At 29.5% G+C, this 27,091-nt stretch overlaps 2 protein-coding genes across 5 annotated transcripts in view; one reads left to right on the top strand and one right to left on the bottom strand.

Annotated features, from left to right (window-relative positions):
* The window catches only part of LOC118199404 (protein eva-1 homolog C-like), a 106,719-nt gene extending 89,113 nt beyond the window's left edge, over positions 1 to 17,606 (top strand). For 3 of the 4 annotated variants that reach the window (XM_085815000.1, XM_085814999.1, XM_085815002.1), the window contains one exon: positions 1,278 to 9,517. In XM_085815000.1, coding sequence (XP_085671126.1) covers positions 1,278 to 1,579 — 302 coding nt within the window. In that variant the 3' untranslated portion in view covers positions 1,580 to 9,517. Of the gene's footprint in view, positions 1 to 1,277; positions 9,518 to 17,468 lie in introns of those variants that run through there. The other variant, XM_085815001.1, reaches the window with a different exon arrangement.
* The window catches only part of LOC118199405 (protein eva-1-like), a 212,110-nt gene continuing 192,799 nt past the window's right edge, over positions 7,781 to 27,091 (bottom strand). The window contains exon 8 of the mRNA XM_085814998.1: positions 7,781 to 26,580. Within this exon, the coding sequence (XP_085671124.1) occupies positions 26,267 to 26,580 (314 nt within the window). The 3' untranslated portion in view covers positions 7,781 to 26,266. The remainder of the gene's footprint in view (positions 26,581 to 27,091) is intronic.

The following is a 27,091-nucleotide window of genomic DNA, read 5'->3' as shown; positions in this document are numbered from 1 at the left end:
TCTGATGAAATAAGATTCTTGAAATTTTCGGCCATTACAATACTTCCTTTACTTCGTATAAGGAGTAAAAAGGTAAACACTGATTATTATCTCTTTTATTAAACTGATAAATAGAAGAGATTTTAATTTTACCGTAGTCAGAGAAAGGGGGGAGTAGACGACATAAGTGGAAAATGCTGAGGATAAAAATAAGAGTTAAATGATATTGTTCGAATGAGAGGTATTCTATAAAACATCAGGTAACTGTCTTTTTGGATCATCCTCTTTTATCTTTTCTTTGTCTAGCATCGGTCGACTCTGCTTGTGAAAAATTTGTTTTCGTTTTAAGATGTTTCATAATGGAGATTTAACAATGTCATAGAATATTCTTTGCTACTGCTTAATCAAGGTGAATCCATCACATGAAGCTTCGAACCTTATCCTATTTTGCTTAAATTTCGTGGATAAAGAATTGGCTTTAACTTGTTTTTGTACTTCTTCCTCTGAAGGCACTTAAATAACAATTACCTTTTGTTGTTCCTGAGGTGTTGAACAGTTTCTTATCGTCGTCTAATAACTCCTTCGCGTCTTTATTGTAACTTCCAAGCCTATGGTTTTACCTAGAGATACATCATAGACAATAACAACAACAATAATTTTGGAGTTCTTTAGTATAAAAGTCCTCAAAATTCCCGCTTGCAACACAGTCTGGCCATAATTTCCTCCAGGCATAAATCTTGTAAATCATTTGGTTCAGTGCTTTGTTAATGAGGAGTTAAGCAAAGAAAAATATTAAAATGATGTTTCTAGATGCCCCTGAGGATTATTTCTGTATCAGAAGTTACCTCAAAACACTTTTGGGAATCGTTTGTTGTCAATTTGAGTGTTCGTAACTCGGAACAACTTTTGTTTGAAAAGATCCAAAAATAATTTTTACGAATAAATTTAAGAAACAAAGAGTTAGGCTATTTGAGATTTTATCATGGAATTCTTTGTCTGAACGATCCATGTGTTATAACCAGATCAAGCAGACTTCAACCGTCGGAAGAACTCATATTACTTAGAAAATATTAATTTTCCTTGCTTATTTCATAAAGCTGTAAATGGGTTTTCGAATGTTATTGTTATAAATGTTATCGTTCGGAATTTTACTGAAATCTGACTTCTAAAGATGGTACAAAAATGAATAAAACAAATTATAGAAATGAAATAAAAAAAAGTATCACTTTATTCAGAACACAATTATGTTGATTTCAACTAACAAAAGTATCTAAAGTATTATTTATTTTTAAAACTAGATAACAAGCAGAAATTCATTCTATACCTTGCTGTGAGCCTGAGCGTTGGCGTCATAGCTTTCCTGACTGTCCTCGGTGTTCGATTGTTTGTCATCCGAAGGCCGCGAAACAGCAGCAAACTAGATATTACGCCGGACACAGAGGATCAATTCTTCAGTGATAGTGATCTGGAACAGTTCGATCCTCCTGAAGACCTGCCTCCAGCACCACCAGTGACGACTACACTGCGGCGTCATGACAGTGATGCACAGCCAAGAGCACCAGTTACTACTGGTCCCGAACTCAATCATTACTTCAGCTGAGAGCCAGAACTCTATCATTACTTCAGCTGAAAACGTTTTCAGAAACGAAATGCCAAGAAGACAGAATTTAAAAATGGTGGATGCAGTTTAGTACAGTGATGAAACAAATTGATTACTGTTACCACAACATGAAAAGTGCTAGTGACAAGTGTTACAGTAATATGATAAGTGCAGTTCATAAAGTAATGCAGTAAAACAAACATTTCTGCAGAGCAAACCTGTTTGTTGGCTTCTAATAGCATCATGATAATTGAAAATCCTTATGTTGAGACTGCAGAGATTAAAAAGCAATTTTTAAAGCATTGTCATAAGTGCTTCTGAAATGATCATTTTGTAAGCATTTTATGTAGATAAATATCGCGTTTTTATACTTTTTTTGTAATTTATGTGATGTTTTATTAAATTTGTACAAATAATTTAATTAACAGAATGATCCAATTTGTTTATTTGCAACTTAAAAGAGTTTAATAATATAGAATTACAAATAAACAGATAGTTGTCTGATAATTGCTAATATAGAATTCCTTACACATGGGAATATTCAAAGTAAAGACTTTTTATAATTCTTCTCACATTTTGATTGGAAGATATTATTATTTACTAATTACGTAGATTAAAAAATATTGTAAAGTTGATTTCTGGTAGTTAATAATGATATTTAGACAACTGATTATACACTAACTCGGTCGAAGAGTGCTGATAAAAATTCAAAGTAACTCTGAAATAGTTTTCGTTAGCACTTCATAAAAATATGATTTATCACTTATACATATCAATCTTGCATGCACTTTGGACGTATCATAATGAAATTTTACATATCAATCTTACATGTACTCTGGACAAGAACGACTTTATCAAACTTGTTATGAACAATTCCATGTCCTGAAGAAATGCATTTGTACTGGAAACAGTTGTGCTGAAAAAAAAAGACAACTTACCTGAAAAGTAGAAGGGTTTCAGAAGGAAAAAATAAGTGGCTCTTTAAATTATTTATGTAAAATTAAATGAAAATTTTTCAGGAGCCACATCTACCAGCTATTCCCATAATCTCCATCAGCTATCATGTGGCTGTCAGCTGTCTACATAGTATCCTAGGAATACAATACGCAGTCCGTATAAGTATTCCAGGCACTAGAATCATTTAATAAGAAAGAGGTTATTGCCACTTTTTTTTTAAAAGATCTTTGGATCACTTTGGTTAAAGGCATAAGTTGCAGTCTCGTGACATATAACTGTTCATCTTCTCTCCTTTGTCTGTTTGATGACTATCTTACAAGGTAGAAATTTCATGTTAAAAATGGAAGAAACTTTCAGCTATTGAACAGAAAAACTTGTGTTTTCTAAAGTGTGTCACAGAACCGAAGACAGCTACATAATGCACGCAGAATCGATAATAGCTTGACAAAATTTACTTTACAAAAGAAATCCTTTACAGTTCTAGAACTATCCACAGAAAGACTCGTACAGCTCTTCTTAGTATCACAGAATATAACCAGTAGTTTGTACTAAGAACATTAAACACAGTACCAATGCAAAGCTCATCTAAAAAGCCAAAGCTCCTACGGAGATCTCTCAGTACTCATGCTGAACTAAACAATTGAGAGCTGATACTCTCTGCCCGATCTTATATAGTTTTTTTCTCGGCCGCCGAGAAATCTCTAGTACCTTCCATTTATCGAAATTACAGGAAGACATATACGGTTAAAGTTACATCTAAGGGCCGAATACGGTTACAGTTATATATAGGGATCAATTACAGTTATTCAGTTACAATACGCATTTTATTTACTCACTCGCCATATGGTTGCAAAGTTTGGCGATATCTCTCCAAATATCTCGACTTTTGGCGAATACTTGCCTTTCTTTTGTCGATTTCCTTTTCTCTTACTTCTTAAGTCGCCAATTTTGGCGACAAAAGTTAGACGCCAGAACCATCGTCAGCTTGGCGATATTTCGCCAGTTTAGCGAGACAGCCATTTACCTTAAATATAGACTTGCCCCTGTAATCGTTTTTTTCTGCAGACTTTTGACTCCTTCAAGCATTTCATGTTATATTAGACAAAAATACTACAATTTTACATATAATTTCCCTAAAATTATTTGCATATATGCAAAATTTGTAACATTGCCTCTCTCCCAAGAACTGCAACTCCCGAACAGTACAATACCAGGATAAGAAGCCATACTTATAACTAAGGAAAATCAATGCAATATTAAAAAATAATTTCAGTAAAACAAATTAAATTCTAAACCAGTAAATAAATGCGTAAATTTACAGATTTATATACAAAGAGGTGCATGATCTTATGATATTTACATTATTATATACACCAAGGGGATTACATATTGTGGCCATAGTAAGGGACTACTCAATCGTAATGCACGACTTTAGGCTTTAAATTTGATGACTTAGGAATCCGAACCGCGGCGTCTTTCAGCCTATTTAAGACGGTATAAGGGCGTCCATGATGATTTTTGACGGAAAGGTGAGTCCTTTCAGTCGAATCGGATTCCATAATCATACCTTGTCACCTTCATTGAATCGATGATCTGTAGCTTTTGTGTAATATCGGGGTCTTCATCTTCTCCGTCGCCAATTTGACCCATTCTGATGAAAAATTGTGGATCATTTTAAACTGTGCTTGGAGATCCTCAGGCGATAAAGGAGCATCCGGGGGAGGGGGGCGACGAAACAAGAGAATACAAGGCAGCAAAGGTCACGACCGAAGAGTATCTGAGATGTGGAATAGCCGTTAGTTTCATGAACAGAACTGCGATAGGCCAGTAAGATCAGGATTAACTTCTGGTCGCAGCCCTGCTGGACCATCAGCGGAAAATCCGTCTGGAAACCTTCAATGGGAGGCTATTAAGAATGGTTCGATTACACTTCCCTACCGTTGGTCGATACCGAGTAGCTTGCAGAGTTCTTTAATTACGGCCAAGATAAAATTCCTTCCTTGATCAGAATGTAACTAAAGAGACATTACGAATCTGGAAATTCAATACTGTATCATTATCTCTGTTATCGTGAGAGCCCGTTGATCAGCGATAGGATATGCTTCACCCCCTTTTGTGAAGTAATCAATGACAACAAAAATGTATTTGTGACAGCAGCAGTTCGTGGCACATGTCCTAGGATGTGAAAGCCGATGAGTTTAAAAGGCGTTCTTACATTGAAACGTTGCAGCTTTTCTTGGTTGCGTTTTTCGGTCCTTTTCGAACCGCATAAACATTGCGTGATTAGAACCACCACTTTTGCACATCAGCCCTTGCATTACTCCAGTAAAAGAGCTCCCAAACTTTATGCAGAACTTTCATTATTCCCAAATGGCCTGCTTTCGAGCTGATATGTAGTTCTTTAAGGACGTCCAGGATCTTAAAATTATCAGCTGCCTTCGGAATGCCTTTCCATTATCAGACTTGAATTTCCGGTACGAGACGCCGTTTCAATATTGAGGGAGTCTCCAGAGGGCCCAATATTGTTTTGTCGTAGCACTATAGATCGAAATGTCCTGCCAGGTAGGTTTCTTGTTTGAAGACTTGATTAAATAAATTATGGGTTTATTATCGCCATCTTCCAGCTGTTCTTTATTGACCTTTTCGTCACTCTATGGCTGAGAATTTTGAAGTTGTAACTTGACATGCGCCTAGAATAACCAGTTCGTATTTCCCTTGGACCCTGGAACAATATCGGCAGATTTCTAGAGAGAGTCTTGCAGAATAGGGGCTCGGCGTTTCCATTTCATAATCCTATCCGATGGCGTACAGTTATTTCATATTCCGGGAATTTCTGTATCCGTCTTTTAAATTTCAGGATTCCTGGAATTTAAAAGCCAGGCCAATGATCTGTGCGGAACAGGAATATTTTGCTTTAGAGATAATGATGGGAATAGTTTACGGCTTTAACTATGTCGAGCAACTTTTTCCTCGTGACACAGTAATTCCTCTCCAGTTTAGATAGACACTTGCTCCAGTATGCCACGACACGTTCTTGACCATTTATTTCTTCGGAAGAAACAGAATCGACCCTCTCAATTCTCGCATCCTTGTCTAGAACAAAGGATTTGTTGAGCTGAGGATAACGTTAGGATTGTAGCAGATGTTGAAATCTCCTTTAATTTGTTGAATGCATCCTCACATTCTTTGTCCACTAGAAATTTTGTTTGTTCTCTGTCAGTTTCTGAAGGGGTTTTTCTATGGACGACAAGTCCTTCACAAAGCTCCTATTATAAGTGTAATGTTCCAGAAAACTGCTCAGCTGGTCGATATTTTTCAGTCTTTAACTGCTGACACATTTTCTGGTTTTGTACACACAGAGAGGCAGAGATGTCATTTCTTACCTGGACTTATATTTGGCTGGATGTAATTTTAGACAGACTTCCTTCAGTTTCTGAAACACTTTCCTAATACTTCCTGATGCTCTTCAGATGTTTTCCCGGCGACGACAGTGTCTTCTCATCCAGGTATGTCAGGCTGGCTTTGATGCTTTGCCTGGTCTTATGTAGTTTTCCCTCGGCCGCCGAGAAATCTCTAGTACTTTCCAGTTCTCGATATTATGGGAAATAATGTGAGGGCTGGATATGGTTACTCTTGCGTATAAGGATCAATTACAGTTATCCAATTGCAATACCCATTACAGTTATAAAGGGACTGGACCTAAATGGTCACCAAGTTTGGCGACTTTTGGGCGATTTCTCGCCGAATATGGAGACAAAAGTTAGTCGCCAAAAACCATTGTCAGCTTGGCGATATCTCAACTAAATTAGCTAGATACCTTAATGTTAAATAGGCTTAAATCTGTAATCTTATATTTCCCGCAGAGCTTCGTCTCTTTCAAGCATTTCATTTTATATTATACAAAGAATACTACAACATCACATAGATTTCCACTAAAGTTATTTACATATATACAAAATTCGTTAAAATTCTGAACCTGAGCTAAAACTTCATTCATATTACTCCAAATCTCAATGACTTTAATTATATTGGTATCTCTCTTTATTGAGCTGTAGTTCACAAATTACATGCTATTCTTAAAGGTGAAAATTGTGTATGAGCAAATATGCATATTCAGATAGCTCCTGTATGCTCTGTCTGTGGAATAATTCGATCAAAGCCAATGTACATTATTTGAAAGCGAGACCGCAAGATGTTTACGGATGCCAAGACTTTTTGATTACACCCATTTTAATCCAGTATAGTCAGGTTCATCTTTCAGAAGAAAATTTTAGAATAAGATAATTGCTTATATTCGTAATGCGCCTTTACACATGGAAAATCCATTATTCGAAATGATCTGATTAGTTTTACTGATATGCTATGACTGCAAATAATACATAACATCTTCATCAAGATGCCTACTTCTGATTCCGCCGTTCACGACTACATGAGAACAGTCCACCCTGTCACGTCTTGACAACTGACGCCAATTTTAAAATTAAAATACCCATTTCAAATAAAGATACATATAAAAATACGGAAATATTTTGAATAATAATTTCTTTCAAATAATTACATTTTTTTAAAGCTTGTAGTCCAAAAAGAACACTAAAATTAAAGGAATTAAGAGCAAAATAATAAACTGATAAAACAATAATGGGTAAACTGATCTAGCAGTTTAATGGGGATATGAAATTAGTAAGAAGAAAAGAGTCATCCTGATGGATTGTGGAAATGTTAGAAGCTGGAAGTTTCTGAAGCGCAGAAGTCTATGGTTCTTGATTCAATTGTAGTAAGTTAAGATTTTGTTTTTAACTTTTAAAATGAATAAAGGGAAAATATTTGGGAAATGAAAAAAATTCTATGATTAAAATTTATAACATCGTGCATTTAACTAATACCCTTTATTTCTAACCAAACTATTTTCATATTTAATCCAGAACATTATTTTATGTCCTTTTGTGTGTCTTATGACCAAAATTCTTATAATACCTTTTTCTAAATTAATTTCATATTTTCTGCTCCTTTGAATATTATCCAGATATACTGAATACATTTCTGTGCGTTTTTCCATGCTTCTGTGGAAGAAATTTCAGCGGAATATAGCTCTAGGCAGTGTGTTTTATTAAAAGGAATTATACATTTTTTCCTAATTTATTTGTTCTTTTCATGCTAGAACTAATTTCATGATATAACTGTTACAATTTTAAATGCATTTAATAAAAGTAATTTGACATGAAAATTTAAATAACACAACAAAACTTCAAACACTAAGCATAATTTTATTTCAACTTGCTATATATATATAATTCAGTTATATTTCAAAACAATGCTTATTTTATATATATTTATACCAGAATCTCTGTAAAGTAAAAAGCCACGTATTTAAGTTTTTCCTTAAATCTGACTACTTTGTATTACAGCTGCACACTATTTCTACATAAATTGTATTACACAATTTTAAATATATTTGCATTTGATAATATGTATAATATATATTCATATATATAGATATACTATGTAACAAATGTTTTTAATAACTAGCACTAGTAGGCGTAAAGATAAGTTGGAGAGGTACTTAACAATATTCAATAAATAACATTTCCAAAAATACTTTTGTACTTATAACCTTTCTTATTAGTCTAAAATGTATAGTGTCTGCGTAGTAAGCATTTAAAAGTTCAGCTAAAATCCAGAATATGATATGTTTAGCATCACCTGATAAGTACCAGTATCATCACCGATATATTATAAGTAATGAAAGTAAAATTTTAAAACAAAAGATGAATTGTAATAAAGATTGTAAGAATCAGAGATAAGCGAAGCTGCATAATGAAACCAAACATTATGGGAGATTAAGTATCATTGGTTGGAGTTCACAGACTGTATAGCTTACTGACATTACAATTACAGGAAACAATGGTTCCTTTCCGTTTGTATAAGCCATTGTGGGAAAAAAATAACTCTACCTGTGCGATTAACCTCCAGTGTTTCAAAACAGCTTTCCTAGGTTCTGTTTTCTTTGAAGAAAGGTATTTTGTACATAACAGCCACACTAAAAAAATCTTAATCCTTTTAAATGCGAAATGTGCTGTCAATTTTCGATCTACCACGAGCTGAGAAAAATGCAATGATATTATTTCAAGAAAAACTAATTCTATTTTCGTAATAAAATATGTGAAAATGGTCAACAAATGTAGAACAGTAACGAAAGCATTTGAAGGCAGAAATTTTACGAAAATTCCAGCAAAAGAAGGGCATTAATAATTCTCATTATACTTGGGTAAGTATAATTTCATAATTTTTTATCCCATCGACCGTGAAATGGTCGGTGCGATTTAGGACCTAGTTATGGATCAGGGTTGATGTGGTTTATTTCAGGTTATGGCAAAGCACACCAGGGCTATCTGCCTAAGAGCAGGGATACCTTCGTGGAGAGCTTTCTAAGGGAAACTGGTTCGTATGCACGTTACAGCTGGGGAAAACCACGAAAACGCCCATGCAGCCAGCCCTTTCGCGGGATTTCGAAACTGGGACCAAACTACCAGCAGTGGCGTAGCTAGGGTGTGGCAAGAGCGCTGTCCCCGGGCGCAGCATCCAAGGGGCTCCAAACTGATGCTACGAAATTTTTTAATGAAATGTTTTCCATTCTTGGGCACACAGAAAGGAGCGCAAATTCTTCAGCTGTCCCCGGGTGCTGGAAACTAGCTACGTCCCTGTCTACCAGTGTTCAGCGACTTTACCGCTCGGCCCAGTTACGGATATGTGTGACAACAACACACTAATAACATCGGCACTTTCATCTTATGAACTCTGACTGACTCGATAAGCCACGTTTCGTTTCATGAATAAAGATATAAATGGATTGTTATTGCTGTGTTTTTTCCTTGCATTCTGTACCTGAAAAGTGACCCGCCTTCTGTAGAATAGGAAGCAGGGTGTATGTTGTGGTATATTACGATTAAAAAAAAATAATAAATAAATAAATAAATAAAAAAACTTTGTTTTGATGCACAGGATATGGTTAGCTGAATATGCCCAAAAAACACTTATATTGGAACAATTATCTACAAGAAGTATGTACCAATAGTGTTCTAAATAGAGCTTCCTGTAAAATCGGAGTGTCTAACAAGACAGTACAAATTCACGAAAGCCTTTTTACGAAGCGCAAAAACGAAGCAGATGGAATACTGATCGTTTGTTAAATAACCAGGTATCAGTCCCTTGAAAATTCGGCAGAAATGATTAGCGCAACTTTGACGGGATCTCAGCCAACTTTCATGGTTTGATGGTAGCCACTCTTCACAGTCGACGGGATAATACATAAGTACCCGCAATTGTCTCACATTTTCCTTTTTCCATATTTTTTTTAAGTGTGTTTTTCTGTCCAGCGACTTTTTTTGCGTGACAAAATATGTGCTTGGAAATTTTTTCACAGTGGCCACTATAAACATGCCAAAAGTATTCATAATAGGATACTTTGTCATAAGCAAATAAATCAAACCATAATAGGATACGTACTGGTTATGCTGACTAACATCTTTTTGCAGTGTTTGACGCCAAGAATTTTTTTAGCGATAAACATATCTAGAGGCGTTTTGGTAATCCTTATCTACTATTTCATTACCAAAGCACACTAGGGCTATCTGTCTGAGAGGAATGGTGCCTTCGTGGAGATCTTTCTCAGGAAAACTTGTTCATAACCACGTTACACATGGCGAAAGGGATGAAAACAGCCATGCAGCCACCCCATTTGCCTGGAATCGAACCCACTTCTAATTACCAGTGTTCAGCGCTGTTACCGCTCGGCTACTGGTGGGCACTACTATTACGTCTAATATTTTGGAAATATTACTGAACCCTCAGCCATGATGTCTGCAACTAAGCTCCTTTAAAGTTTTATAGTTCTGTTTTCAAATGTTAAAAGAATAAATAATAAAAAATAATAATAAATTCCTTGTTTGCCTACAGTGTATTGTTCAGGTAATTTATTAACATGGCTTTTTCTGTTTTGTGCAGCTACAAATAGTAGCAAAAATTTAAGTTTTATGAGATTTTTTTATACATCACAAAATTCCTTAAAGTAAATTCGAATTTTCAGCTACTTTTTGCTCACTTTTTTACCTTCCATATTTATTTTGTTACTTGGCGACAAAATATTTTCCCGAAAAAATGCAAAATGGGATAACCGTTAGGTAGCTATTTCACTTGTGAGCCATACTATATAGTGGTAAAGAACATACTTATTAAGGCTTTACATTAAAAATATTAGTTTCAAAATTTGTTTCAGTATTTGTACTTTGATAAGTATAAAGATTTTTAAATGATGAAATATTTTTCTACAATAAAGGAAGGATAATTAATGCAGTTATATATATATATTTTAAATTTCGATGTAATTTGGAACATACTGCTGCTTTATCTTTGGCTTATAAAGAGATATTACCCCCTTAAACTCAGTTTTACATATTATATCTTGTTTGGCTTCACCAGCATGCATCATTATCTCTATTTTGTATTTTAACTATATCATAAACAATAAAAAGTATTTATAGTACTAATACTGACATTTGAATCATTCTCAAGAAAAATGTAGGTTTTATCTTTCTTCTAAACAGAAAACGAAAAAATATACAAATTAGTGCATACCATTTTGTTCAAAAATTTATTTTTAGCTGGATAGGAAAAATTATGTTTATATATTAAAAAATTATTTAGGATATATCATAAATAAAATAATTTTCTGTAGTTAAAAAAATTGGGTATTTGTATTTTAGAATTAGCATGCATTTACTAGGTTTGCCTAGAAATGAAGTAGTCCATTATTTTCAGGCATGTAAAATTTTACCAAAAAAATCAAAAGTGTACCTTTCATGCTCTGAAACTGAAATTGATGGAAGCTGTACGATGGAAATGCATGTTAACCACTACTTAAAGTATTAGAATAAAAATTGGACACTGATTCCAGAATGTAACTGTCAAACTATACTTGCATGCATCATTATCTCTATAAATTGAAAACGTGGTTAATCGATCTGCTGAAAGGAAGCAACATATGTTGGAAGCGGCCATTGCAAGGGCAGGTACCGGTTTATACCCAAATACTAAAAATTAATATAACTTGCAGTTCTTTCATAAATTTGTGGCAGATTTGTTAGCAGCAACTAGGAGGCAATAATATATTAATTATATCACTATTATCAGCATTATATATTTCATACTGATGATGTGATTAACATCATACAATGATTATTGAGAAAAATCTCAAATTTATATGAATCAGTAAGTTCAAGAAAAATGGAATTCTTACTTTTGAACTCTTAGCTTATACAGAATCTGGTCACAGCAGACAAGTCTTCAGTAACTACCTATTAAAAATACATACTGCAATGCAAACCCAGAATTTGCTATATGCTACTTTTCAATATAAAGATAAGAGTTTTTCTTCAATATAAAGTCTTGAAATGATATTATTTAAAATAAAACTAACAATTATGTGTTTCACTACCTAGGATTGCCTCTCACTAATAAGATGATAAATTCTAATTAATGTATAATTAAGAAATCGGTATTTTTTTCCTCTTTTTATTTATTATATTTTCTTATTTTGCAAATGCTAAACATTCTGCTGCTGAAGAATGGAAATAAGTATTTAACTGTTATATAAATTTTTAGAAACAGCTTGAGAATGATTCAATTGACAAATGACTCGATTCAGATTATATGAATATGATGAAATATGACATATGAATTTGGAAATATAAACAGAAATTATAAAAGATTGTACACAACTTTTTTTTCTTTGTAACTACATTTGACACATTTGAATCTATACATTATCATACATAGCAGTAACTATGGTATAAAAATATAAGTACATCTTGAAATAATTATGAAAAGGGAACTACTAGAATAAACAATATTGATAAATAAATGTAAGTACATTATATAATAAAATTATACTCATTTTCTAGAGATTTCTTGAATAGTATTTGTACATTATAAATGCACAAAAGCAAGTCCTGTTTCTAAGAAAATATGCATTTTAAAGAATCATATGTAACTCCTTCCCAAAGAAAAGGAAAATAATTATAACTGAAATATATATCATTCTAAAAACATTAAAAAGGCTGACAGCATGGCATAAATTACAATATAATGAAAAAACAAAGAATTCAAGTAACTTATTTTATATTTTTCTGTAATTGTGAAACTTAATTTCAAGTGATATAATTTATATTATTAAAGAGGTTGTATGATAATATGAAATATGTTTCACACAAAAATCATGAGAATTGTTTTATGAAAAACACTATATAGTTCAACATAAAACAAATGTGTATGAAATAAATCATTGCAATACACATAATTTGCACAAAATCTGAGTAATATATTTAAGTTTTTAAATTAGTTCCCATTATTAATCTTTGAACCTCTTGATGTTTTATTTTAAGAAATTTAAATGTGACCGTTTTCAGTAAAATGAAATAAATTTCAAAAAGTAAATATTCAGCTAATAAAAGTCATAAAAGTTAAAAAAAGATTACCCTGTTTCTGTAGAAAGAATTGATATACAAAAATATCATTAAATAGTTTAAATCTTGCTAAAAGAACATGATTTTTTTTTTTACCACAGTATTGCTTTTGAACTTATTTTTTCTTAAAAATTATCTCTTAACTTTAATTAGCTTTAATCTACGACTCTAAATTTAATTTAAATTTAGAATGATAAACATTTTCTAATTAATACTTCAAGCTAAAAAAATAGAAAATGCTATATATTAAAGAAAGTTGTTTACTTTTCAGACTGAAAAATTCTAAATTTGATAACTATCACAAAAATATTTATGTAATTTGACTTTCCAAAATAAAATAAGAAGTAATTATCAACCATGCAAAAATGAACAAGGCTTTGATTTTTCTATGAGTAATATAAATATAATAGTGATAGAAACTTCTTCAGGATTAATAAAATCATGCACATTAGAAAAAATGCATTTTAGAATTCTAATTATGCTGATCTAATTGTTAATATTATGCACAACAATGCATGGCATATTAGGGAAGTTCTCAGCATAAGGCAGTTTTACTGTTACATGATATGTATATTTCTTCGCACAGATAACTATGGAACATTACTTCTTGCTACATCCTATCAGTATACCTGACATATGCATTTAATAGTAGTATGTGCACCTATTATCTATTGTGCATAGTTATATACAAAAGTAGTATTATCATTGCTAACTTTTAACAGTTTGTACAAAGCCATATTAAGGTGCACAAGACATTTTAAAATTAGAAAATATATAAATTATATGATTTATAACACATACTTCTGAACATCTTAAAACAAAATTAAACATAAATTTTACAACTAGTTGCCTCCAAATATTACATTTAACAACCATTTAATGAAAATATTTTATGACAATATATTTGCTCTTTGCATATACAGAAAAAATTATCACATCACAAGTGCTCACGAACCTGTTTGAAAAATTTCAAAAACACAGATTTCAAAAGCATCAAAAATGCATTCACACGAAACATCATATATGTGAATAGTACAGATGCAAACAATTACATGCACACATAACAAATGCATTTGTGCTAACAAATTCTATAGTTTATGTTGCAGATTGACATTTAAGATTCAAAGCAGGTCCCCAACCAACAAATCTGACTGCTAATAAACTAGGCAGAAAAATCAAAATATATTTTACTTAATACAAATTTATAACAATTACATGTTTATGGCACAAATAGCACTTCAAACACATTAAAAAATAAAATTATGTGAATGCTATACATACATGAATAACAACATTAACAGCATAATTGTAAAACACAGTTGAATAATGTGTTCAATAAATAAAAGAACACGTTGTGACATTCATATCTATACATTATGATTATTTGCTATAATGAAATAATTTTCACATTGCTAGATCACTATTAACATTGTTTAATGTATTTTTTTGGGGGAAAAGATTTTTAATTCTTAATGGTTTTAATCTTAATGGGGTATTGATCCATTCAACATACATATACCACAGCTGAGATTTTTAAATATTACATACATACTTAACTAATAGAATTATATTAAAATTATGGATTTATGTATTTTGGAACATATGAAATATTAAGTGAAATAAATGGAAGAAAAATGTTAAGAAAAAAATGGAAATTTTCTAATAAAATCTATAAAAAGAATTAATATAAGAAAATAAAGCTATTCCTTTCTTCAATAGTCTTAATTTTTCCATCGCATAGAGTTTTCCTCGTAAATAATGTTTTCATTTTCAATAGGGTCATAAAAAGAGAAAAATGCAAAAGCATCACACTGAATATTAATAAAATTTATTAGGCAGTTTACAATGAAACGTCTCATAATAACCACCTTCTGTAGATAAACACTTCTGAAGTTTACTAGTTCCAAGAATACATATAAATATTGGTATTTAACATCAATAACAGTCATGTTCTTTATGATAAGCATTAACTGTGAAAACCAAAATTACTTGGAAATACTGGTAATTAATTGTCTTGGAAAGATTTTACTTTATTTTTTGATTTCATCTGGCATAGAATTATTCAGCATTAATTTTATACACATCTTCAGCCAAGTATAAATTTCCATGATTAAGATGTAAGTGAATATTTTTTTTTTTTTTTTTTGTATATCAAGTACTTGACCAATTTCTGACTTTCATATGCAATAATTTTTAAACTCTTCACAGATACTACAGCTTAATATTTTGCCATTATAAGTAATTAATGATGCCATATCACAGAAAACTGGGATACTTAAAAAAAGTGCATTTCATATTAGTGGCAAAAATCAAATCATGAGATGAAAACAGAGTTAATAATCACACATAAAAATTTTTAACAGCGCAAATGGCTATACATAAAGATGATTCAAGGAAATGTAGATTTTGTTATGAAGATTTGCATCACATAATACTATTAAATAATATTTTATAATCTTTTGATATCTGTTATAAAATGATTGCACATGCACATATAAAAAATGGTAAAAAAGCGCTCTTATATCTTGAAATTATTTATATCTTAAAATCTCTGATGAAGTTAAAATTCTCCTTTTATACAGTATTTAGAGCTAACATTAATCATTTTACATTATTTATTTTCAATAATTCTAAACAGTGAACAATTATTTTAATATTAGTTTATAGGGATATTTTTACATAAAAAACAATAGTGATAATTTCATACATATTAAAGAAAAATAATTTGCTAAATCTACTATTAACACACTTTCCTATATAAATAATATAAAAATTCCAGACTGATATCAAAATGAATAATTTTCCATGTATATGATATGTTATTCATACTTTAATGCAATATAATGCATTATTTAAAATGCATATTTGGACGAATTATAATATAATTACTCACTTTATTATTTTTACAATAGGTAGCTTATTTATTTATTCCACACACTAAAAAACTTATAGGAAGTTATTTTAAATAATCCCAACTTTGAGCAATTGTGATTTTTAATGCACTACTGATAATTTTACTTGAGCATAATACACTTATTTTTTCAAGATGGTGCTACAAATGCTCTGCACATAGGATATTAACGCCTTTTAAAAAGCCTTTCAATTAAAGATGCTAAGATATCTAAAAATACATGGCAGGGGTATTTTATTAATGCTTTAAAACATACATAGTAGTCAATTTAGTACAACTAAGCTACATTAATTCCTACTGTATTATTAAAGTTATACCACTCAGTGTAAGTTATTGTTATTTTTACATAATAAATTAAATTAACATTAATAATGTTTACAGTAATGAATAAAACTATTTTCCAAAGATTGCATACTTTTCCTATATATAATTAAATAATAAGAAAAAATAAAGAAAATAAATAATATTAATATTCTTTAGTGTAGCATGTAGAAAAAAGTTTGGTTGTAAAAAAAGATCACATGACAAACATAAATCTAGAATTAATTTAAGCGTATTCCAATACAGACTGGACTCGGATTCAATACTGAAAAAAATAGTTGCAACAAAGACCTGGCACTTACAGTGTGCCAATAGCAGGATGTTTATGACAACCAACACTGACTGATTTTATACAGCATAAAAATTAATTAAAATGAAAAAAATCAATAAAAGCACAAGCTATTTTAATACCTAAGGAAGAAAATTAATATCTATGGAATATCTTAGTAAACATTATAATAATTAAATAGTAATAAGTGCTAAATGATAAAGCTTTAAATTATTATAAATGTGTTAATATGAAATTAAATTATATCTCCAATATAAATCATGGACTACCTGCATTAGATAATGATAAACTAGCAGAAATTCTGAATACTTTTTAAATGCATTGCAAGCATTGAATTAATATTAGCTGTTTAATAACAAAATGAATATGGACAAGAAGAATTAATAATTTATTAGAAAAATATAGCTTATAAACTAGAGATTTTTGCTTAAATAAACAATAGCAATAACTGATTGAAAGACAAAAAACAGGTAGAAAAATATTTATATTTTTATACTGCTGCTCAAGCAGAGCTTGGAAAGATAATTAAACTTTTTAATACATAAAAGTTTCACAAAATGATTACAGTTTGATAAACCATTATATAATTAAAGAAATACGCATTTGAAAAGATCAAAGAACTAATGAGGTAAGCTGATATTAAGTTTATCACACTTCATTAAAAAATACTATCAGATGGAAATGACATGATTAAGTTATATAAAAACAAGTAAAGACAGAAGAAAATCCAACAGAAAGGGGGGTATAAAGACCAATTAAAAGTGAATTATAATTAAATCTTATGTTCCAAAGTGCTAATATATTAATAAATTATCTGGACTAATTAAAACTTATTAATGCTTATACTTAAGGCATATAATCTGGTTTTCTTATGTAAACTTTTATATTTAACAGGCTGGGGGTCATCAGATATGAAGTTTTGTTCCAGATGACTGAAAAAAGTGAACCATACTTAAGAAATATTTTTTCTTCTTTGAAATCTACTAATGATAAATAAAGTAAGCAGTTCAAATAAAATGCACTTAAAATCTCTCTTAATTTTCAAGTATTTCAAAATTTCAGATTTCTCACATCAGATAAAAGTTAAACAGCAAAATAATTTCTGTAAAGCTTTGAAATTAATAATAGAAATTCCATGTGATTAACTAAAAAATGTAACAGATTATTGATTTAACCACTGATATTTTAGTCCTCTTGTTAATTTTATAACAAATACTAACAAAATGCTTAAAACAAATTTTTTATCATATTTTAGTATAATTTAATACAGTACATTACATTTTTTATGTGATAATCACTCTATAAAAAGAATTTAGCAATTATTTGTAATTCACTAAGTATATAAATATTTTATTTAAAAAAATTTCTCTGATTTTAAGTCCGTGTAAAAAGAAAACTTATTTTATAACTACTTAAAAAGTATATGCTTTCATTAAACCTAAGAAAATAATATATTTTCAGGAAGATCTGATTCTGTTAGTTTTAATTAAAGATCATTCACACTTATTTGTTCATCAAACTGTAGCAATTAGAGGGGGAAATGTTAGACTTGAAATTTAATTACTTTATGACAGTAACATGCTATAATAATTTTAACAAATTAATTTTTTATTAGTCATGCTCTTTGGACTATCAGTCACTGCACAAGCCTAAATATAAACAATTACAGAAAAAGCACCACAGGTTTTTTTTTTTTTTTATAATAATGTTTAACTAAGTAGGTGGCTTGTGATTATTATGATGTATTAACAAAAAACAATACTTTTAATTAGATATGCGATCAACTTTAATAAATGCAGTGTTTAAATTGTTTTTATTTTGTTGGCAGATTGCAACCTTTTAATTGATGGTTCTTAATTTTATTTACCAAAGACCTTCATATTTCATAGTTTATTTTCCTAATGGCTATCCAAAAGTGTTTCCAGCTGCATTGGTTAATTTATTTATAATTCACTTTCTTTGGCAAAGCTTTGCATAATTTCATTACTCATAATAAAGTCTCAATTTTTTTCGACAATATTTGAGAAATTTTAAAATCAAATATCTAATTTTAGAAATTTTTATGATTTTGAAAAAATACTGAATTAATATTACATTTTTATTCCTACTAAAAAGAAATACTTATACATAAATAGTATAGAATTTAAAATGAAGAAGTTCATACAAATGCTGTTAGTTTTAAAAACAAGAAAGTGAAAAAATAAACAATAAGCACTAAAATTCTAATTAAATCTTATGAAAAAATGACAAATTAAAACTATATAAAATCTGACATAAATAAGAATCATATACATATAAGTATTTTTGCTTTGATAATAATATTAAAATTTTATTAAATATTCCAATTTTTAGCTAATTTATATATTATAATTAAATATTAAGCCAGTTTATACTATACATAGTTTGAAAACAATAGCATAATATTTTTATTAGCATTAAATTTTTAAAATCTGATGGCAAATATCAATAAAAATAGACAAATGAAAGGTTTTAATGCTTAAATAATTAAATAAGAGATAACATATTTTCATGTTAGAAGTTCACATACCTCAAACAACACAAAAACTTTACTTTCAAGGAAGTCATTCAAGAAGGACTATTCTAGTCACTTTCAACTGAGTCAAGTTAATGATAAATCATTTCTAGATAATATAAATTTCAAATAAGAGATTAAAAAAATTACGTTATTACTATCTGATAAAAAAAATAGTTTTAAGTTAATCTTTTTTCAATTTTAGGCAACTAGGAACTTTTCGGATTCCATGTGAAATACATTTGTAAATTCTGAATTTAAATGATGACATGAGTAAATATAGAGGAGGAAAGTATAAAAATTGCATAGATATGAGGTTTTTAACAGATTGGCAACAATACATAGCATATATTTTTACAGTACTTGTGAATATATGCAAAATAGCATCATATAAGGAGCATATTAGTATGTGAGAATTAAGGTATTATAATGCAAACATTTCATTGGCAGTAGAAATTTCCTACTTTTTTTAGTTTGTAAGTACACCTTTGTTAAATTAAAAGCTCACAGTATGTTTATTATTTTTATTTTAAATTATTTAATCTTGTTATTGGTTCAGAATTTAGCAATCCAGAAATCATTTCAAATGATATAAATTTATTTCTATCTGAACATACTGTTTTAGGAAATTTTTTTTTTTCTAAGACACTTTCTAACTTTATAAGTATGAAAAAATATGGAGATTGGAGATTTTAAGATATAGTGCTGTACTGCCACAAATGTGTACTTACAAGTTAAAAAACTTATAAACACACCTTTGTGTTGTATTTACAACTAGTAAAAACTATGGATATTCATCTAGTGAAAAATAATAATAACATTACAATTCTATAGGCAGGACCAGCTCCAGGTATAGGCAACATAGGCAGCTGCTTAAAGTACCCAATTTTTAAAGGGTGCTAGGTTGAGAGATATTCTCAGAAGTGACAATTATATAAAGATATATTTTTCTTTGAATTAATTATATATTTAATTAATTAATTAATTTTTATAGGCATGAATTGTAATTATTCCTTAGGGTGCTGAAAATGTTAAAGTCAGGCCTGTCTGCACATGAACTCTTTCACGACCAAAGCGCCCAAGATGACCGTTCATTCAAAAGACCAGTGGCTGCCTGGATTTCTGAGACTGCATACTCAGTTTTACCCTCCCCCTAAAGAACACAATAGTTTAAGGTGCAGTCTCCCAAAAGGCATTGATTCAGTTCTTCACTGTACACAGTGTTGTTGTAAAAGGGTTCTTTTGTGGTTCCGTAACTTTAGGTTAAATACGGCATTGTATACGCTCAGTGGCTAATGCAAGTTCCTTTCGTTGGAACTAGAAACAATATCATTTGGAACTCCCACGCCTATTTCTTTGTTAATGAAAGGGTAAGAAATAATTGTGAACCTGAAATGAAATTTGAGGCATCTTGGTTTTTAAGGCAAACAGATAAGTGAAGGCCTTGCCTTCAAGGGGTTAAATTCTACAAGATTTTTATTTCCGATATGAATTTGACAATATAAACCAGTGCATCATCACTTAACATTAAAATTCAATCATCTATTGATTTTAGATAAAAATTTTTAAATAAACGAAAAACTTTAAAATATAACTGAACATTTCCAGAAATATTGCATACCCCCCCATTAAAGTTATATATATGTGTCAAATAATACAATATTTCGTTTTTTATTGCTTTGTTCTATAAATAATAATATATATAATCAATAAATTTATAAACTTTTCATATGTATTGAAATAGTTGTAATTATAATGAACTATATGTATATTGATATTGCAAATATTTAAAAATATATTATGAAATCATCAAAACATTTCTTAAGAAGTTCTTACATCTCTTTTTAAAATACAACTAATTAAACACATGTATATATTAAATTTATTTCATTTCATATTTTAATTAATTTTAAAAAATGACAGGTAATAAAATATCACTCTGCTAAAAGAGATGAAAAGTATAAATAGTTGAGAAACAGTTATGTGGACAAATAATGATATTTGGTTTCATCAGTTGTAAGGAGGTCAAATCTACAATTCAAGTACTAGATAGCAATTTCCATCTTCTAATAAAGAAAATATTGAATGTTAGGTAAAATTTCAGGCCATCGTATAGTAAAGTTAAAAAAGTGTAATACATTACAGCTTGAAAAGAACTTAAAAAGGAAATCTGATAGAATGAAAACTTAAATTCTGGAGTAATTTAACTATCCATTAATTATTAGTTAAATACACACACAAAAAAAATTACAATTTTATAACAAAACAGCTCTTTTTTGGGCAAAAGAACCTGCTATAATGAAACAATATAGCAGATTCTTAAAATTAATTCAATAGCATCTAGAGACAAGTTTATAGAAAATACAGTCTGCTTAAAAACATCTATTATCCTGCTTGATGTCTGTGTGTGTATGATCACAGACACACATAAAATATCCTAAAAAATGATTTCTGGATTTAAGTGGTTCTTCCAAACACTTTCAAGAAAGCATTATAAAACTTATGGGGCCTCTATATAATCTTTTAATAAAAGAAATAAAGTTTTATATTTTTGTTTGTATGCATACTGTGAAACATATAAATCAATAATAGCAAGAAACATTGCTCAGAATTCATTTAAAAGGATGCTCAGTCCCACAAGGCACTTGTTCCTTTCATTGTGTTGTTTAGAATAAATCTGAAAACAGCATTTCCCATATTAATAATGCTAAGAATTTTCCTCTTTATTATAGTTCAACAACTTACAGTGAAACCAGCACTAATTGTAATTATGTATGCTATAACTGAGGACCTGCCTCACATACATAAGTAATTCATACCTATTATTATTTCTTTTTGGCAAAACACATTTAAAAACACAAGCAAATACAAAACAATAACTTGTACGACACAATTCTTCTTGTAAACATTAAATGCTATTAAAAAAACTTGTTCATCACAAAATTCTCTCAAAACAAAAAAGTAAAATAAAAATATAATAAAAATGATTGCCATATCCAGTGATATTTTTATTTTAAAGAAATTTTTAATGAATGCTCAGTGACAATCTGATATAAAAGCACAATTTTTAATGCAGAATTTTATATACATGGTACAATGATGGACATTTAATCGCTTATTAAATTAGCAAGAACATTTAAGAAAAATCACAGGGATTTTAGTACAAAATTTAGGGAGTGGAATTATGAAAATACAAATACTGCTTATGAAATACATTGTGAATATATTATAAAATTATTAATTAATAAGAAATAAAATGAAATAACTGACTGACAAATGGTCCTTTTTTAAAATTTAAAAATTAAGCTTATGAATTTTTCAACCTTAAAGGAAAGGGGAAATGTATTTTTTCACTTGAACTATTTTTCAGATTATCCAGTTTTTCATTTATTACATTAAAACAAAATGAAAAAAATGTTTACACTTTTTAAACCTGTGATTTAGTGTACTAATGAAGAATAAATAACATCTTTAGAAAGCCATGAATCATCACAAAAATAATGCTATTGTTTATTACAGTTAGTGAAAGAAAAATTTAGAAAAGTTTTCTTTAACTAACTGAATACCAAAACTATTTTTTATTTCAAAATATATGTTATAGGCTAAATGATTCAGTTTAATATTCTTTGAAGTTACTTTGTTTTTACTTTTGGCTTTTTATTTTTAGAAATTATGAGTTTAAGCTGTAAATTTATCAACATTCAAATTGATATACATTTAATTTATGATAATATATAATGTAAAAATATATCATACTAAATGCTACTATGTCAATATCAAGAACATATAATGATTCGTAAATCAGTTTTATACTGTTATGCATGTTAAAGATTTTGGATGAGGTTTTATGTTGTTTATCTCTAGAATATTAATAATATTTGTAACAAGTCACTGGAACAGCAATCCAAGAGGATTAAGAGGGAAAAAAATCTGAAGTACAATATATGTATTAAAAAATAAATGGAAATACATTTACAGACATTCGAATACAAGTTAACTATATTTTTTAAACAGCAAAATATCACTCTGCAAACTAATTTCTAAAGAATAACATTCTTGAGGTGAGAGTACTAAAATAACAAAACATTTAATAAAGTGTTTAAGTAACATGTTAAACATAAAACCATACTATGATTCATATGTCATTCACTGCTTTAATATCATGACCAGAGCACTTCATACAAGTTTGTTAAAAAAAATTTAAATACTTTGGGATGTCAAGATGCACTGCATTTAATATGTATGAGCAACTGCATTCTATTATTTAAAACTATGAGATAAATTTAGGTATGACTATTAATTAGAGGATAATATATTTTAAATATTTTAAAAATAGCAATAAATTTTAATTCAGTGTTATTTATTACTATAAATATAATGAGTAAATATTTGCATACTTATATACTTGTATACACTATGTACTTCCTTGCTGAAAATTTTCAACAGAAAAAGCTGTCACCAAACTGTGTGATTTAGCAACAATTATAAGATCTTCAACTTGGCTTAATATTATTCCCATTTACTCTTTGATGAGACAGTTCAAATTCTGGAAAGAAATATTTCTTTGTTTTTTCTTTCTATTTTCAAAAAATGATTAAAATTTAGAACCTGTCTTCTGTGTAAAAGCATAGAATCATGTATTTTCAAAGTTAATGGATGCCAGCATAAAAAAGGAGTCAATGGGCACAACATGGGACTTTATTTGGAAATGGATAAACAGTGGCAACACAATGGGAAAAAATTAGATAAATGAATATATATTTGGCAGTGTAATTTTATTCCAATCAATATAACTTCTGTTTGTTGACTATGTAACTCAATAAAAAATATTTCTTCTTTCAAACTTCTACTGGAATGTTTGGTGCAGATTTCCCAGAATCTTCACCAACTTACATGGCTAATAAAAAAAGACATAAGCACCAAAAAATTGCTTTCCAATTTTAAAAATTAATTCACTCATAAGAATATGCATATCACACAGCTGTGAATATTTTTTTATAGTAAAGATATAAATTTCCCCTTTTGAATGCATTAAATAAAATAGCATTACATGCATTTCAAATGTAATTATGTGATAACTCAGATTTCTGCATCTATATAACTTTTTTTTTTTTCTTAAATACACTTAGATTTAACTCAAAGGGAAAAAAGTATCTTTATAACAAAGCTGTACAAGTAACACAATATTGTTAGTTTCCGCACAGAAGTTCTGAAGTGAAATGTTTTGGTCAATAACTGGTTAAGAATTTGGAATATGTATAGATTAAAACCCCACGTAATAAAATTTTGCATAACTATAAAAATGGTACAGAAAAGTAACTATATGTATTTGTGAATAAAAAAATTGAAAATACTCACCTCCTTTTTTTTTTAAATGAAAAGACTTTTTAATTCCTTGTACAAAGTAAAAAGGAAGTATTGTAATCGCAAAAAGTTTCGGGCAGCATATTTCAATGAAAATATCCATTTTGACCGCTTTCGAATGCAATTTAACGATGTTTTTGCTTGATATCTGTACGTGACAGAATAAAAGACTCTTTTTCTCCAAAAAAATTATAAAACTGCTTTAAAATTAATTCTGAAGAGAAATTTTCGTGGCGTCTGTACGAATGTACGTATGTAAGTATCTCGCATAACTCTAAAAACGAGTAGCCTCAGAACGTTGAAATTTTGTATATAGGACTACTATAACATGTAGATGTGCACCTCGTATTTTGGTTGCAATCGGCCAAGCCAAATGTATATAAATATATTTATATATATATCCACTCTGTTACCCGGCTCAGTGATTTCAGTTTCTTTACTCTTATATGTTTGTAAATTGTACATTTTTTGCTTTAAAAATGATTGAATTATGTTGTTCTTATCTTCTGGTTAAGGCTTTTATGCCTTTAGTAAATCTGTATGCAATATTTTTAGAATTATCAACAATTTTAAAGTTGTTTAAATGACGCTAAGCTTAATAATATTTTTGATGGCGGCCATTGCTTGTTTACATTTGAAAGAGCAGAGTAGTGGGTTTGTTGCCAATCTAGAGAAACATAGCTTCGCAACAACAAAGCTAATGCCTTCATTTATTATTGCGAATTAAATCATGCTTAATCCTTTCTGGAATTTTTTCGAGGAAATAAGTGTTTAAGATTTACTTCGTAATTTTTAATACAGATATTTTGAGTTATGCATTTTTGCCTTGCCGCGAAGTGAGAACTGAATTAATTGAATGAGAAATACTCAATCCTCTGTGAAAAACTGTTTCTTTTTCGTTTTGTTTGCTTAATTTCTTTTATACATTGTTCTAGCTTTATTATAGTATTTGAATAGAACATGTGGCAACGATTAGATAATTCTTTAAATGATATGAATTTTGTTGTGCATTTTGAGTTATAATATGAACGAAATATAATACTGTTAAGTGAACCTAGCGCCAGTGTGTCGCTACAGTAAACAAATAGCGTGAAATTTAAAGAATGCATTTATTCTATTGTGGTTTATGCACTGTCGGCAAAGTAGATTTAATTCAATCCAATGAGTTTAAATGAAATGCAAGAAAAAATGCGTGTAATTTAATATTCCATACAAGGAAGTCATGTGGTGTACACATCAGGTTTTTTTCTATTTGCTTTATGTAATAAAACATGATCTTAGAATATTACATGAAAAAACAGTGAATCATGAAATGCCTGCATAGGTTGCCAAATGAACACAAAAATAGCTGCTCATTGTAAAGATAAAGGGGAATTATATAACTATATATATTTTAAATAATAAAGATATGAAAATGTGTCTTAATAAATACACTATATAATAAATACACTATATAGTGTTATAAGTATGTTTTCCAGTTTTTAGCTATCAAAAATAGCTAATTATTAAAAAATCTAAAATGTTTTGTCTCTTTTTTAGTTAAGATAAATGGCATTCAAATGCATATTAAAATTACAAGAAAACATAACTATAAAATTTCAATTATTTAACTCCGAGTATTATTTTTTTATGTAAATATATAACAATGCAATAATATAGGATACTTCATACTTTCTGACATTCCTTATTATCTTGGAACATTTGATCTTGCAGTTGCTAATACATATCAACACAAACATCAGCTTAGCCTCTATCAAACTGTATAGAACACTGATTACACACCACAGTATTATCACTAACTATAGTAGTAATTGTTCATGGAATGGGACAATGGCGCACGTGGCTGGCTGGTGCTATCCTGTCGCCTGATTGTTGACATGTTTGTATACCGAACAACTTCAACACTTTGATCTTGTCGTGGGTCATATTGATCTAAATCAGAACAATCTTCATCAAACGTAAGAGGTAATGGTTCTGATATGTTAAGCTTTGCTTTTTTCAGAGTCTGTTGCTGCTGTGTATACAGTCGGAAAGTTAACACCAGCAGAAAAAGAAGAACACCAAGTCCTAAACTTAAAGTTATATATAAGATGAATTTTTCTTTATTTTCTGAAAAACAAAAAGTAAAGATCATAATAAAAAAAACCTGAACAGAATAAATTTACACAATTAACAAAAAGCTGACAAAATAAGTAACAATTTTTTTTTTCTTCTAAAATATAATTGTATTCACATCATTATATAAAAGTTTAATTTTTTGCTACAATTTACATTGAAAAGAAAACTGGCAGAAACAAAGCAAACAGAACTAACAGTTTCAAAAAAACTTTGAATCAGTAAGTAATCTTGGAAGAGTTCCGAACAGTACATAATTTGGTACTTTTATAAACATTTACCACTGCAACATTCCTTTTCTTTTCAAGGAACTTGGGAACATGAAGGAATCACCATGCTTACACAGGTAGGGATTCTCCTCCCTTAATTCACAGGTTTTTTTCATTATGCGCTAGAACTTTGTGCAACCTCAGAAAGAGGCACAAAGTAGTTGCCTCTGCCAGTAGGGGGTTTTCTTACATACTGTAACATTCTTACATTCTGTAACATTCTTCTTTTCTTACAT

Source organism: Stegodyphus dumicola, chromosome 4 (genome assembly GCF_044657685.1).
Source record: "Stegodyphus dumicola isolate Sdum_Otavi_A_Nest chromosome 4, ASM4465768v1".
Taxonomy (NCBI): domain Eukaryota; kingdom Metazoa; phylum Arthropoda; class Arachnida; order Araneae; family Eresidae; genus Stegodyphus; species Stegodyphus dumicola.
The sequence above is the reverse complement of the archived record's forward strand: the minus strand, read 5'-3'. Positions and strand labels throughout refer to the sequence as shown.